This window comes from Trachymyrmex cornetzi, unplaced genomic scaffold, assembly GCF_001594075.2.
Source record: "Trachymyrmex cornetzi isolate Tcor2-1 unplaced genomic scaffold, Tcor1.1 scaffold579, whole genome shotgun sequence".
Classification (NCBI taxonomy): domain Eukaryota; kingdom Metazoa; phylum Arthropoda; class Insecta; order Hymenoptera; family Formicidae; genus Trachymyrmex; species Trachymyrmex cornetzi.
Genome location: NW_017299892.1, coordinates 1489294 through 1504242, shown reverse-complemented (window position 1 = coordinate 1504242; position 14949 = coordinate 1489294). Strand labels below are relative to the sequence as shown.

The window sequence follows — 14949 nt, the reverse complement described above, 5'->3', positions numbered from 1 at the left end:
TTAACACACTCGAAAATTTAAACATTTGTTTTCGCTTACTATGTTTGTTGCAAAATTTTTCAAAGCTGCACAACTCTTGTAAAATTAGAGGTCTTTATATCATCCGTCGGTGCTCATATCGATCCTTCAAAGACCTGAAATGCTTATCGAAATATTGAATGAGCTTGGTGATAGTTTGAAATCGCTATGTTACCAATAATTCAATGTTTAAATAATTGCATAACTAATTTTGATATTTCATAACCATTCATACACATTTTTTAACAATATGTTATATACTTTTACGCAATTATATTTTTTAGTTGTTATCATTCATGTTCACGCGGTTGGCTTATAGCTTCTCACTCGTCGCAGTTTATCAAGAGGACGTCACAGTACGGGAAGAGTCGTTGCTCATCGACGATGAAATATTATTATAAATACTAATAAAGTTTCAGAGATAATTTATTAAAGATTTTAACAATATATTAACTATTGATATAAAATTTTCAACTACCTATAAATAATAACTAAATTTTTAGCAATCATAAGAATTTTCATAAAATTGTCGATAATATCTTATTGAATTACTCTCTCAATTCTTGTTTGATTTTATCAACAGTGCCACGAGGTTTTAAAAAACAGAAATCAACCTAGGTGACGTTTCACACACAAGCAAATACATCACCTTAGAATCTCAAATTTTTACAAATATATTTCCAAAATTTTTCAAATAAAAGAAAAACACAGAAAGACAAGTAATAGAAAAACATTGTATTCAAAAAAAAATATGTATTTAAAAAAGAGAGGAGGAAAAAAGAAGTTAGTGAGAATAATAACGATAATAATAATGAAGATAATAATGAAGATAATGATAATTAAAAAGAAGATATTTTTTCTGCAGTATTGTTGAGATGCGTTAACGTCTACCATAAAGCTCGAAAACGCAACTTCTCACAGAGCTGTACCACAAGTATATATGTACAATATATAACGCTTACTCTCCTCTCCATATGTACAGAGACTCACGGGAGAGCGATGATATCGATTTGCCCTCCTTCCTAGTTGCGTATTTCTCTTCCGCTGTGTCGATACAGATTAACGTAGCAAAGCTCATCACGGTATCTCGTAGAGGCAACTGTTCTCGAAAACGAGGAGAAAAACTATAGCAGTATTACTTAATCAAACGAGTATAAACAACTATTATTTAAATAAATAGCACATCCAGCTCAAATATAATTTATTTGACGTATAATCTATTCATTCTATCTATTTATTATTTTTGAAAAATCTCTTTAAAAAGTATTTCAAAAAATGATCGTTTGTTCCGTAGTCATATCTCTTCTTCTTCTTCTGCGCTGAGATAATTACATCCGAAAGATGTACAAAAGAGATACATTAAATTCTATTCGAGCAAAATAATTTGGCGATAGTGGACGAAGGTTACAGAGAGAGGCGTAGGTGGGTCTATGGTAAACGGCGCGGAATGGTGCTGGTAGGTCAAAGTTTAAATTGACACACAGACTCACATCGTCCCGACAGACAGCCGTTGTCAGGCAAAACCGATCGGGAACAACGGCCAGGCTCTCGTTATCTAACGCAGCCACACTTGCGAACGTTAAGTAGTAACAACGTAGGCAGGATAATGGCATTCAAAGGGCTGTTTGCAGTTCAGTGGAGGGATGTGCGTTCTATGCAGTACGTGGACGGGTGGAGTGGTATTTATATGCGTCCCTTGACGCGAATGAAAGAATAGATTTATACGGAAACTGGTACACAGCGAAATACGATCCCAAAGGGTCCTGATGGACGGCTGGTAAAAGATATCTCCGGATGTTTTTGAATGTTCAAACTTTATTCACATATAAAAGAGAGACAAACATATCAAATATATACCAAATGATTAATAGTTCGCACATATCACGCATTCACTCGCACTAAACGAATAGTTTTTTATTCAAAAGTTTGAAGTATAATGCGAAAAAAAATTTTACCTCTATCTATTCAGTTAATGTTTATCAATTATTTAGTTAAATTTTTACAGACATTGTTTAAACTTTCTGCACATGATTAAAGAAAAGGTGATTAAAAGAGGAAAACTTAGTTTAGACATGTGATATTTTAAACGCGTATCAATTTTAACTTAGTTAAAATTGACACGCGTCTAAAATATCATCCATCACGCTTTTTAGATATAGTTTACATGATATATGTATAAACAAAAATCAAACTAAAAGCAGCTGTCAGATAAACGATTGAAATTACGGAGAAGCCTTCGAAGCGAGAAGCAAATGTTTCGCTCCAGTTCCCAATCATCCGACGCGACGAGCTGGGCCTCGCGTATTTTATATGGAAAATACAAAGTTTGTCTCGTACAACTTACGAAAACAGTATACGCAAAATTGAACACAATCGATAGAAACAAAAAGAGCAAACTGAAAAAAAAACCGCAAATTATTCAAATCAATAACGATCTGCAAGTTTATTTCTAGGTTTTTGCAAAATGTTTTTATTTACATACATTTCTAGTTTAAACGAACAAGAAAAAAGGTAAAAAGAAAAAATCTAAATTTCTCTAAAACGCCATTTCATATTATCTAATATTTTTTTTTAATTTTATCTACGTTACAGATATCTTTCGTTAAATAACCTTTAAATCAGCTACATATGTAATTAAAGAAGATTTTGTTAGTTACGTATAAATCAATTAATTGTATTTATAAATATTAATTTTGCTTTAATAGTCGAAAATGTACATATTGAGAGACATTACCTTCCATTCTACTAGGAAACGTGCAGCGGAATAATAGGGGATAAAGTAATAATCACATTGTTATCTGCAGCTTGACAATTAACAGCATACTGCTGTAACATAGTAACATCATCCGATTAACCTGTAAACGGCTAATTTCCCTAACGAGTTACGTTAGGGAAATTAGACAAATAAAATTAATAAATTACTTCAAATTCTAACAGGATTACAAATTTATGTTACATAGAGCAATATATTTCATATTTAGACTGTAAGAACATCATAAAAAATGTAATTAAAAAATACAAATAATAAAAGTATAAAATTTGTTTCAAAATATTTCAACTACAAAAAATACAAATTATAAAATGATTGTAAAAAAATATATATATATATATTGTCAATCTCTATACATCTATTTTATTTTCTACGAAGAGAAATCGAAATACATACTATATACGTATTAACTTTAAAAGTAATTTACACTTATCTAAATAATTGTTTAATAATTACTTGTCGTGTGAATATTAATTTTTGACATGCCATGATTAGCAGAATGTTATCTGTTATCGCGAGACATTATCATAAAACGTTAAAAATTATTAAAATACGAAGAGTATTTCATAATTAAACATATTTATTGAATTTTTTATTGGTACGAGTAATACATCGCCGCATCGACCAGCGCGAGACGAATATACAACATATGTATTTGATTACGCATTTAACTGCATATAGACATTTACACACAATCTATAATTTCATCCATACTACCATGCACGCAAAAAACTTGACGACTGGTGAGAACGATCGAAAATCCTGTTTACCAATTAGTAAGTTGCTCAAGATACATGATTGACTAAGCTATTTCGTGTATATTTTAACAGTAATAATTATATTTCTTTAAACAATCATTTTTAACAAACTCGGACTTTTTTTATCATTTAACAATTTGTACTCTAACTTTTATACCTGCTATATATGTATAATTACAGTACTGATTACGTAATTATTAAATAATTAGTCAAGTGATATGTAAATAAAATTATATTACAAATGCTAATCTTTCATCGTTAATTTTTAATCAGTGAAAGTAATATTCTTGAAGATTTATGTATAGAAACTGCAATTGAATATCTTTGTGTTTTATCAGTTTGCTTTCATCAATTCATCGACACATAAAAAGAAAGTTTCCGCCATTATTATTAATATACAACTACAATTTATATCTTATGCTTTTATAATTAATTGTTCAAAGCATTTGGCGTCTACGATCATTATAGTCGTAGATATTAAAATAGAAGACAGTTATCGATTTCTTTACGCAAATGTTAGATAACATAATTAACGTTGCATAATCAGTTTTAAAACGGCTACTAATAAACGGCATTAACGATCTGCTATTTACAAATGCGAAAGCAAACAAGTTTTTCAACAACTTAATGTACAATATACTTTGAATTTTTATTTAAAACTTTATTAGAAAAATATTGAAAGCTTAAAAAGCGGCGTTCAATATAATTTTTCTTTAATTTAACTAAAAATTTTCAATTTTAAATCATGCTAATTCCAAAATCTTGTCTAAATTCTTTAAAAATTTATAATAAATTATTATATAGTATATAATATAAGGATTTAGAATATAGATGTTTCTTTCACTATTTTTTCACTATTCACTAAGTCTATATTATATAATAGAGCGAAAAAGCTCGGTTTTTTTAAATTAATGTAAAATTCTGTTATATGTCTAGATAAAAATTTATACAATTGTAATTAATTATCTGTGCTGAAATTGAAAAATGCTTTAGACTTCAGGTCTTCAATTGATCATAGAATCCTGTGAAGAAAAATAAGCTTTTTCTCTTATTTTGCTTTTAAGGGAACGTGCAAGTTCCATCTTGTCCAATGACGGTATCGTAAACGCGCGTGTAGTAACGTAAAAGGAACATATCGGATTCTTCGATCGTGAGCATCGTACTGATAGGCGTTTGAACAGACTTCGACCTTTCCCTCAGGCGCTTGCGACAGGTCAATCGTAAACGACAAATAGGTATGTATGATATAGTGAATATAGTCATATAAACAACGTTTCACGGGCCAAAATCCACGGGCCCGGCTAGAAAAATATAGGTATAGATACAGGGTGGTCCAATAGACTTTCAACAGCAGCGGGCATTATATAGATCGGCTATAGACATTGTCGACCTCATTCTCGTCTTTATTAGAAAATGGAAAACTTTTTAAGAGTACATGAAATCTTCTGCAATCTTCTTGTCCAACTTTTCTCACAAAATAATATTGTTAAAAGAATGCTAAAATTAAACCGACTTCTTTGTTCATTTTGATCAATGTTATTTTAATTTAGTTCTAACATGTTCACAATTAATCTTGCTCGTTTAACTTGAGAGAATAATAACCGAATCAAGTTTTTATTTATTATTTTCCATGCACACGTATGCACAAAATTACGCTAATATTTTCCAACAAATAATAATATATTTTCTATTTTTTTCTAACATAAAAATATTGTCAGAAGTATAATATTTGACTTCTACATTTTTTTCAAATTCCTCATTTATCTTTACATCTTATCAATCTAATTGCCATGTTCTTCGCTTAAAGAAATCAAACTAAACTGGAGGAATTTTAGAAACGCTCGATACCGTTGCCCGATGCCGTTTTACCTAATCTAAACTTGGTCGTCGCTTTCGCGACGAGATTAAAACTTTTTGTGACTTGCTCATCCAACTTTTGTCCAATTTTTATCCTTTTGTCCGAATAAAGCTTCAATCTCAACTTCACGAAAGAATCTCCTGACAAATACCATCCAAAAATTATGAAAGATTAGAGATATTAAAAATCCATTTTAGATATTTCTGTTACAATGTCAGCCATTATGGCAAATTACCGATAGAATATTTCAATTTATATATTTTGTATAAACAGCATACAAGTATTTAAAAAATGGATCAAAACTGTAATACATAATGTTTTTTTGTAAAGTTTCGTTTTCAAGACAGTTAAATTTGTAAAAATTTGAGAAATTGGTAACACCCTTTCATTATTTAAGATAGATAAATTCGGATATACGATAGATTCAACAGTGTTGGTTTGTAGCGTAATCAAACGCGATTCACTTGTCGCAGATATGTCATTAAATTTAACTGTGCATCCGTCGTCTCGTAAGAGATGTGTAGAGAAGGATCGATCGCGTGGCAAATCCTATATGAAGCGCTAGCAGACGCTTATATATGTTCGACTAATTCGATTGACCGCGCACTAACGTCAGGCTTGCACAGAGCCGATAGGGAAACAAGTCGAGCAGCAAGATATTTTCTTAGGTCTCTCAACAAAGAATCTAAGAAAAGTAAAAAGAGAATGGAAGCGATAGCAAAAGAAAGCGGAAGGTTTTCGAGTCCACGAAATTCGAAAAATATCCTATGTAAGTTGCAATTTCACATATTTCCCTTACTGTTATTCTTCTCTGTAGCTTCTTAGTTCTTTTTCCTTATTCATTTTTTCGCTGTTGTACTCCATTTTCTATTTCTCGGTTCTAAAAATATCCTTTTCGGAAACGTTTGATCAGAATAGAGATTCGATACTCGACAAGGTAAACAAGTAATGACTTGACCTATTTCCTTACTCCGACTCTGCGTATGTGTAACATCAAGAATTAGTTGCAGTCAACAACGAATCCTTTCACGGATCTAACATTTAGGATCAAATTAGGAAAATTTAAATCCTTGAGAAAGATACGAATGTTTTTCGATAATTTGATTTCATAATTCAGACATCACTGTGTGCTTATCTAGAAAGGACTTACAGAAAAAAGTAAATTATATCACCGAAGCGATGCATAGATATATCTTTTCTATCGGAAGAATTTATATACCTAAAAAAAAGAATTAACCTAGTAGCCTAAAATTAGAGTAAAAAAATGTCATTGGATTCGTTGCTGATATTGATTTTGCCTTCCTACACTGATATTTACTAGTCGTTTGTTAGCCATTTCTACTGAACTTGTGTAGATGCAAGATTAGCCTTTGATTTATTCAACGATTTTGGAAAGACGAAATGGACCTGCGATATGTTTTGGACTTTGACGAAGGATGCGAAAACTCACATTATTTTTGTGAAGTGGAAAATTGATCGAGTCAGGCAAGATGTACATTAACCTCATTAAAGTCTTGCAGTTTCATTCATTCAAACATTTCCAGATCGAACACATTATATCTGAATATTTTCATTAAACTGTATTTTCATCGATTACTTATTTCTTTTACTGTATTTCATCTTTTACGCATGTCAAAAATTTAATAGTGTCGAACTGTTAAATGTAGTAGCTCGGATTTATAATGCATGGATATCTAAATACAATGCGCTCGACTAGGAAATACCTAAAGCGAAACTGAAAGGCATTATTAACTCTGTCATTAATTTAAATGAGGGATAAACTCCCTTGAGAAAACGTTTATCGCATTATTCTAAGATTATACACATCGACACATCCAGGATTAACTGTCATTAAGTTATTATATTCATTATCGATTATAAATAGGCATTCTCAATTATATGTCAAACGCAATTCACCGACGAATTGTCTCGACTGCTGCATCGAACGTAGAGAAGACGCAAATGCGTCGGAATGTAAAAATATGATGTGTAATTTTCGTAAAGTAGGTGTAATCCACCGAGAATGTTATCGTTTTTCTCAGAAGTTCAAACCGAAATAATTTCAAGCAAATTCACTTTTCGACACTGTGAACGCACAAAATAACTTTCTTTTGCTTTTGTATCATTATAATGTCGAAAAATGAATCGCCAAAACCTCACCAGTTTCAACTCTCAGTTTTAAAGAGATAAAACGCTGCTAATTCGCACGCGCGTATGATCATTTAACGGAATGGAGAAGAGCCGTCGCAATTGGTCAGAGAAGAATGATGTATCTTGCGTTTGACATTGGACACAGGTACAAGTGCGCCATCGTCGATCTGTTCCATTATGGAAAGAAATACTTATGCTTATTCTACGAAACGTTAATCTAATGTTTCGTGGAATTAGATAAATCCCTGAATTAATACCGTAGCGATCAAACAAATAATCGGAGAGAAACGTTGGAAACGTCAATACCTAGGACAGTTTCACAGAATCGACAGCAACACTTACAAAATATATACTAATATATAGACATTTCACTTTAGATAACAGTTTAGATATAACAGTTTAATATAAACTATTCTACTTTTATATATTATATATTTTTATCTTACATTTTGATAGAGCTATATATTTAGTTACGTCTTTCCATTAAAACATCATATCTAATAAATTCGACGTTTGCAATGTTTGTGGTCCGGGATTTCAATCATTTTGCAATTCCACCATCCCAATCTTGTAACCGCATTTTGGATATGTGACATTTAAAGTCGGTATTTTTAGTCAATAAAGACGCGTATAAGTCACATCGAAAGCAACGGCTATCTGATGGAAACCAATTATATATTAATTAATATTTAAATTACGTATGATAATCGCATAATAATGAAATTCTGTTATTGTGAATGTTGAATTCACAAATAGCGTTTTTCTTTAACAGACGCCTAAGTATTTCTTTCCAGTGTGTTTACGATTGAAACGACCAGTTAACCACTAGCGGAAAATTCATTCGCGGGATCACAGATAAAACTATATACTGCCCTTGACACTACATCGTTTAACTCTTGTCGCTAAACATCTCGTAAGATCAAGAGACACACATAGAATGCGCGATCGAGAGAAGCTCGATTTATAATATTTAGTCGGACGTTTAATCGGGAGACTTCAGAAAGGGAATTTAAATGATACCAAACGTCCTCCACCCGCATTCCTCGATCCTTTCCTCTCGTCGTGCTTAGTATAGTATAACAAAATATAAATCTGAAGGCGACACATACGTACGCACAATCGCGAGCACGTACATACACGTGTACCAAGGTGGTTTGTTGCATCGAGTTGGCATGCATTGAACAACGAAAAAACAATTCGCGAAGCGTCTGACCCAAATTGAAAAAATAGAAAATTGTACAATAGAAAGATTTATTGCTTCCGCGAAGTCTTCTCGAAAAAATATCTTCGTTCATTTTGTCGACGTTATATCGACGATAGACCATCACGTTCGCAGTTTAATAGGAGTGACGCAACAACAATAAAAGTCTCTTGATTGCAAGATCGCATGTAAACGGGGTGGAAAGAAACATGACAAATTGCTCGATGACGAGCGATGAAACTCATGCGTCTCTCTCAACTCGCCATTTTATGAGGAATGGATGTATGCACACGCCAACGCGATCCGACCAACGCCTCGTACACTCATATACAGGTAGATATTTGTCTAATGCAACATGTTCCTGTTGTCATAAGGGCATCCGGTATAATGGAATCGGTTCTGAGAATTACGTTGGAGACCTTTTAAATCTCGTAATTGCGAAACTTACTGACAACCTCGTTGGACTCCTGATAGAACGGGACGCCATGGCCAGAACGGTAGTAGAGATTCATGGCACCACCCTCCGAAGCCCTCCTGTGCGCATTTGTAGAGTGACCTTTGAGGTGAGCTGGTGAACCACCTGCCTCTTCGGTCGCATCCGGCAGCATTCTGTCCTTTGTCTTCGGTGTGCTCCAATGCATAGTCTACAAACAGAAGAAGATCCGGTTAACTTCACAAAACATAGCATAGAATGTGAAATTAAAGGCCTTTGGTCCCTCATTGCTGTTACAGATCGCTCCTCCATTTTCAGTGAGAGAGAAATTAGTTGAAATTGATGAAACAATCTACAATTTGAAGAAGAAAGCTTAGAAAAAGACTGGAGATTCATATAAAATCACTTCTTTTGATATACGAAACAGTCGAGATAAATTACTATACTTTCGATATAAAAATTATTGAAATATATCCAAAAATTCTCCTTTTAACATAAATAGCTATTTAATATCTATAATTTATGATTTTTCTACATCTTGAATGAGAATTTTATAACAGCTGTTTAAAATTATAAATTTGCAAAAAAGAATTGACACGTTTCACAAGCTCGCTCCATTGAGCGAGAAACTGATTGATAAAAAAAAATTATTTTTTCCCAACATATATGAAAAACAAACAAATTATATTGTAATAAACTGCAATTTACCGTCCAAAATAAATAATAGATGCATTAATTATTGCGCCTCACCTGCTGCACATGCTCCTTCATGCCGACCCATTGTTTGTAACTGATTTTGATACCACTATTCCGCCATTTATCATAATTGCTTCTCTTTTCAGGATCGCATAGAACCTCTTTTGCATACTACGATATAAAATGGAAAATATCAAAGTTCTCTTTTTGTTTACGCGCTTAAAGAAATCCATTATACTACAAACCGATTAAAGTTAATTAACTTTTTCCTGTGTAAGAGGCGTACCTTTAGTTGTTGAAATTTCTTTTCGGCCTCCTTGTCACCATCGTTCTTGTCCGGATGATACTGAAGAGCTAATACCTTGTATTCTGCTGTAATCTGCTCGACCTAATTTTTAAAATTGAATAAAAACTATCTACATTTATCCAATTGCAAGAATAGAAATTAATCTATTTTTATTTCGAGATTATATATTTTCCTGTTGTTCTGTTTTTTTCATTTAATACGAGTTAAATGAAAATGATACAAAACGTATCAAATTTATTAAAGAGTATATATTATTTATAACGAGATTTTACAGAATAAACTTTGAACTTTAATTACAAATATAAAGCTTTTATGGAAGAAATTTTCGACATTTTTAATTTATATATTTTCGTTAAAATATATCATGAGAGAGATATTAAATTGATTTGTAAACACATAGATTGTCTGGATATCTCTCGATTGTTCTGCAGTAATGTCACGTTCGTAGTGTCTCGTTGATGAAAACAAAATGTCATGAACACGCTTACGTGATATATCGATTGAGAACGAAATTCTTATCGACAATTCTCGACCAAGATAATAAAATGTAAACTGGAGAGTTAAAAGGCAAGCAACCTTTTCATCGTATATCTCTATTAAATCTTTCAATATCTATTACTATTGCTATAAAATGCACAATCAAATAAATATTGTAAGTAAGATGTTAAAATTTACAGTCCGTTTTAAATACGATCGAATTACATTTCCTAATATCGTAACAAATATGATTTTCTTGTACATTACCAAAGTTTTTTTGTTGGATAAAATGGCGTATAAAATAACGAAAGCGTTTAAATCTATCAAGATAATTTCGCACTCGATATGACACAAGATTAATTTAATTTCAGCACGAATATTGTTGTGCACTACTGCAACGTACTGTAAACTAGGAGCAGATGCAACTACACATAATTGTGTTGATCGAGAATTCAATTAATGACGAGTTTAAATTGCAATTTTCTTCTGGGATCTAATTATTACAGAAGCACCTCGACATTTAATTTAATCATTTCAGTACAGATGTAGAAAATTAATTTTGTATACGTATCGTTAAATGCCTCAGTACAAATGCGTTATAATAAATGAAATTTTCAGATTATTGTGTCTATGAATTTTATACTTTAATAATGTGAAACTTTCATGAATTAAACTATAATAGAATTTGTAATATAATAGATAAATAAAATATAATAGTTATAATTCGAAATTAAATTTCTATCAATAAATAAGCATTCTGAGAAATTGTTGTACAACGCAGAGTTCAAGAATCAAATTTTAATTAAAATTAATTATTAGTTCAATAATTAAATTAAAATTAATATTAATTGATTTTATAATCATTTGAAATAATTAAGATAATGATTGGATAAGTAATTGAATAGTATTTTTTTTTTCTAAATATATAATCTTTACATTCTCTTTTACTTCATATTTTATTTCATATTAACTTTAAAAGATGATATCTTTCTAACTAAATTAATACAATTTCCATGATGGACTCATTTCTTAACGCAAATATTTCAAACATGAAAACTTCATTAGGTGACGCCTACATTACGAATAATTTGATAGTCAGAAATAATAACTGCCTTCATTTCATAATGAATTAAAAAAAAAATGAAAATTATCTTCAATTCTTCGAAAGGCAGACATAATTCACCTAAAATAATAGTTCAAATAGCAACGTACAATAGCCTGAATGCACTAATATTGACGGACACTAATTAACTTAAAGGAAATTTCCTGTTAAGCGCGTAAGGATGAAAACAGAAAATAATTAACTTGACTTAATTATCCAAAACCCACGCGACGTAGCCTGAATAGTTCGAAAGCCAACATTTCTCACAGAACAACAAGCCGCTTCAGAAAATACGCTAATTTAATTTATAATTCATCTAGCAGATCCAACAAGACCAACAGAAAGATAGAAAAAAAGAGCTTTAATTTTTTAGAAATTTAATTTCGCCTTCATAGTAAGTGACTTAGTTTTTCAAGGTTTTTTCTTATTTATGAATATGCATCGGTCAACATGGCATAAAATTCAAAGTGTGCTGCACTATAGTGATCAGTCCATAACAGAGACACAGATTTCATAAGGCGTAATAAAAATTCCTTTCAACGTGCTGGGTCTCACCGTGGAAGACTCGTCGCAAGATAACAGAGCGTAATAGTCCTCCTCCTCGCTGGGAGAGTAATTGATGGCGTCCTCGACACTCATTTCGCGACTCCTTCCGAAATCCCCTGACGTTCTCTTACCACCCTGCTCCCTTAGAGATTCCACGAGGGCGTTTGCACGCGAAAAAAGGTCGCAGCCGCTATCCGGACTTCTCGTTGAAGATCTCTCGTCGCTTTTCAAACCCAACCAGTCGAGATTCCGTCACCTGTTGCGAGAGAGCGAGCAAATTAGTCCGTGAACGTCGCCGTCGCGTCGTCGACTACCTCGGACGCCAAAGTGAACCGAGTCAAGGGAAAACCGTGTCGCAGACCCGGAAAGACCCGATTCCCGGGGAATCTCGCGCGACTGCGTACTCGCCATCCCGAGCCGGCACCCTCGTTACAAAACGCGCAATTCGCACCATTGCGCAGTTGCGGCTTACTATTCACCCTTGCGTCCCGTATTCGCCCTGTCTCAAAAAGAGATGCTAAAATCATCTTTATCCCCTTTAAAATTTTTACATAATTCATTATTCTTCGAATTCGTATCCCATTCCTTGAACTAAAAATATCGAAGTGAATTTAAAGCGATATTTTTCGAGCAAGTTTCCCAGTCGCAATTATTATACACAATTATAACGTTAAAGGAGCAATAAAATTACCGCGAGAAATTGTGGAATCTCTTGCTCAATGTACATTGAAATAAGGCTTCTTACTACCCGTTTCTTCGAACCAGAACTTTGTAGGAAAACTCATTTTCCTCTCGATATTGAGTTAAAAGTGCGATTTAATTCTGCGCCTTCTCTTGCGCCACGCACCTAGCCATCCGCAGAGCGAAGGTCATTTCGTAGAGCGAGTAAATGCATAAATTTTAAAAAAAGTGATTATAAACTCTACGTACAATCGCAGTTGTCCATTGCGTCATTCTTCGGCAAAAGTTTTGTAAAATTTCCAAAAGTATTTTCCAATACATGAATTATCTCTGAAAGATTAATCTTTAGTGCTTTATTATGAACCGCAATATATTACGTGTTGTTATTCCGTGAAAGTGATATTAATATTGCAGGTAGGGAGGAATTTCTAGGAACTTTTATTTAATATAACAGCAAAAAAATGTGTGGTATGAGAAATTTAATTAATAATGTTTTATCTTCGTTTTCATGAGAAAAAGAGAGAAAAAGAGAAAGTGAGACGGAGAGAATCCCAGGAAATTACATTAATGCACGCATATTTGTTCAAGCGCATTTTAAATACGAAATCGACTCGGAATAAAACGCGTTTATCAATGCTTGCCAATAAATGATGCCGACAACATAACGATCACGTATTTGCTCTTACATAAGCACCGTTATCGCTGAGAGTCTTGAGATGGCTTTTGAGGCTAACGGCCATCGTTCTACAAAATCTTCTTCTTTCGAGAAGACGTGCGTGGAGGAGCACTTACGGGCACGAAGACCAGTCCCGATCCTCCGCAACGAGACAGCAGGTAACGTTTCGCTTCGGAGTACACGCGGTCGCACGCGTTGCAAAGAGCACCATGAAACATTCAGCTCCGCAAGACTCTGGAGACTCCCGTCCCGCCACAAGACTCTGGAGACTCGCGGCTTTCACTCGCGGTTAAATAACCTTGAACCTCTATATGTATATTGCTACTTTACCGACCGTGGAAGCGAGATTAAGTAGTGCGACTTATTCATTCTCTGGTATTTCTATAATCGAGAACCAATTGTTGTTCATTGAGATTGAATTTTATCGAGCGCCATCGAGCCAGTGGAAGTAACGAGACATATCTAACCAACGCTGCACTGAATCGCATGACATTAATTTGTTATAGAGAAATATAAGAATATTAAGTGTAAATTACTTCTGTCTGATAGATTGTCATATATATTCTTCTACTATTTATATATTTGTCACCCAAAGAAATTCGATTTATATGCGAGACACGCTAAGCACGAATGTTTGCCGTTGGGACGCGGAAACTCTTGATTGGAAATTCAAATTCTTTGAAGAATCGCAAGAAGAGGCAAACGGGAGAGACACGTCGAAACGTGAATGAATGTATGGATCAATTATGCATTCTTGCTTCTGCATGAAGACGACAAAACAGTCGCCGGCACTTTCATTTACAACTACTAATGTTACTTTTTCAAACTCTCCGGCGCATTTTCTGCAGCTAACGATAAATAATAAAATTCAGCAATTTTACATACGCATAAATAAGAAATAATTTTAAATAATGTTTATTTTAATATTTATTTACAAATAAATCTTCTTGTATTTAATCAATATTTTTTCGCGAGATAGTTGCACATTATATTAAAAAATATATTTAAAATTATATATTATTACTATATATATGTATATATATTAATATTATAAAAGATACACATATGTATAGCTCAAGCCACGCAGGCCATATTGTGAAATTTCAATGCACAATGAATATAATGCGAAAAAGAAAAATAGAGGTGCACAGCATTCATTAGTTTGAAAAACCGTACAACCATTTGGCCGACACGTGTCAGGCGCCTATATCATGAAGCTGGTTATATTATACCTAAAGTTGCTCAAAAGTAAAATGGTCAAATTTAGGAAAAATT

At 32.9% G+C, this 14949-nt stretch overlaps 1 protein-coding gene across 4 annotated transcripts; it reads right to left on the bottom strand.

Moving 5' to 3' along the window:
* Positions 1 to 1025: 1025 nt before the first annotated feature.
* jdp (DnaJ domain-containing protein) lies at positions 1026 to 13909 on the bottom strand. Of its 4 annotated transcripts, XM_018515516.1 has the most exons (6): positions 13791 to 13909; positions 12327 to 12573; positions 10172 to 10273; positions 9940 to 10056; positions 9205 to 9400; positions 1026 to 1117 (listed from the first exon to the last, which is right to left on the bottom strand). In XM_018515516.1, the coding sequence occupies exons 2-6, from the start codon at positions 12408 to 12410 to the stop codon at positions 1041 to 1043; spliced, it is 576 nt and encodes a 191-aa protein (XP_018371018.1). In that variant the 5' UTR covers positions 12411 to 12573; positions 13791 to 13909; the 3' UTR covers positions 1026 to 1040. The 4 variants fall into 4 exon arrangements, with proteins under 4 accessions (XP_018371018.1, XP_018371017.1, XP_018371020.1 ...); XM_018515515.1 differs by lacking the exon at positions 13791 to 13909 and having other exon boundaries at positions 12327 to 12654; XM_018515518.1 differs by lacking the exons at positions 1026 to 1117; positions 13791 to 13909 and adding an exon at positions 2719 to 2844 and having other exon boundaries at positions 12327 to 12653.
* Between the last annotated feature and the right edge of the window lie 1040 nt (positions 13910 to 14949).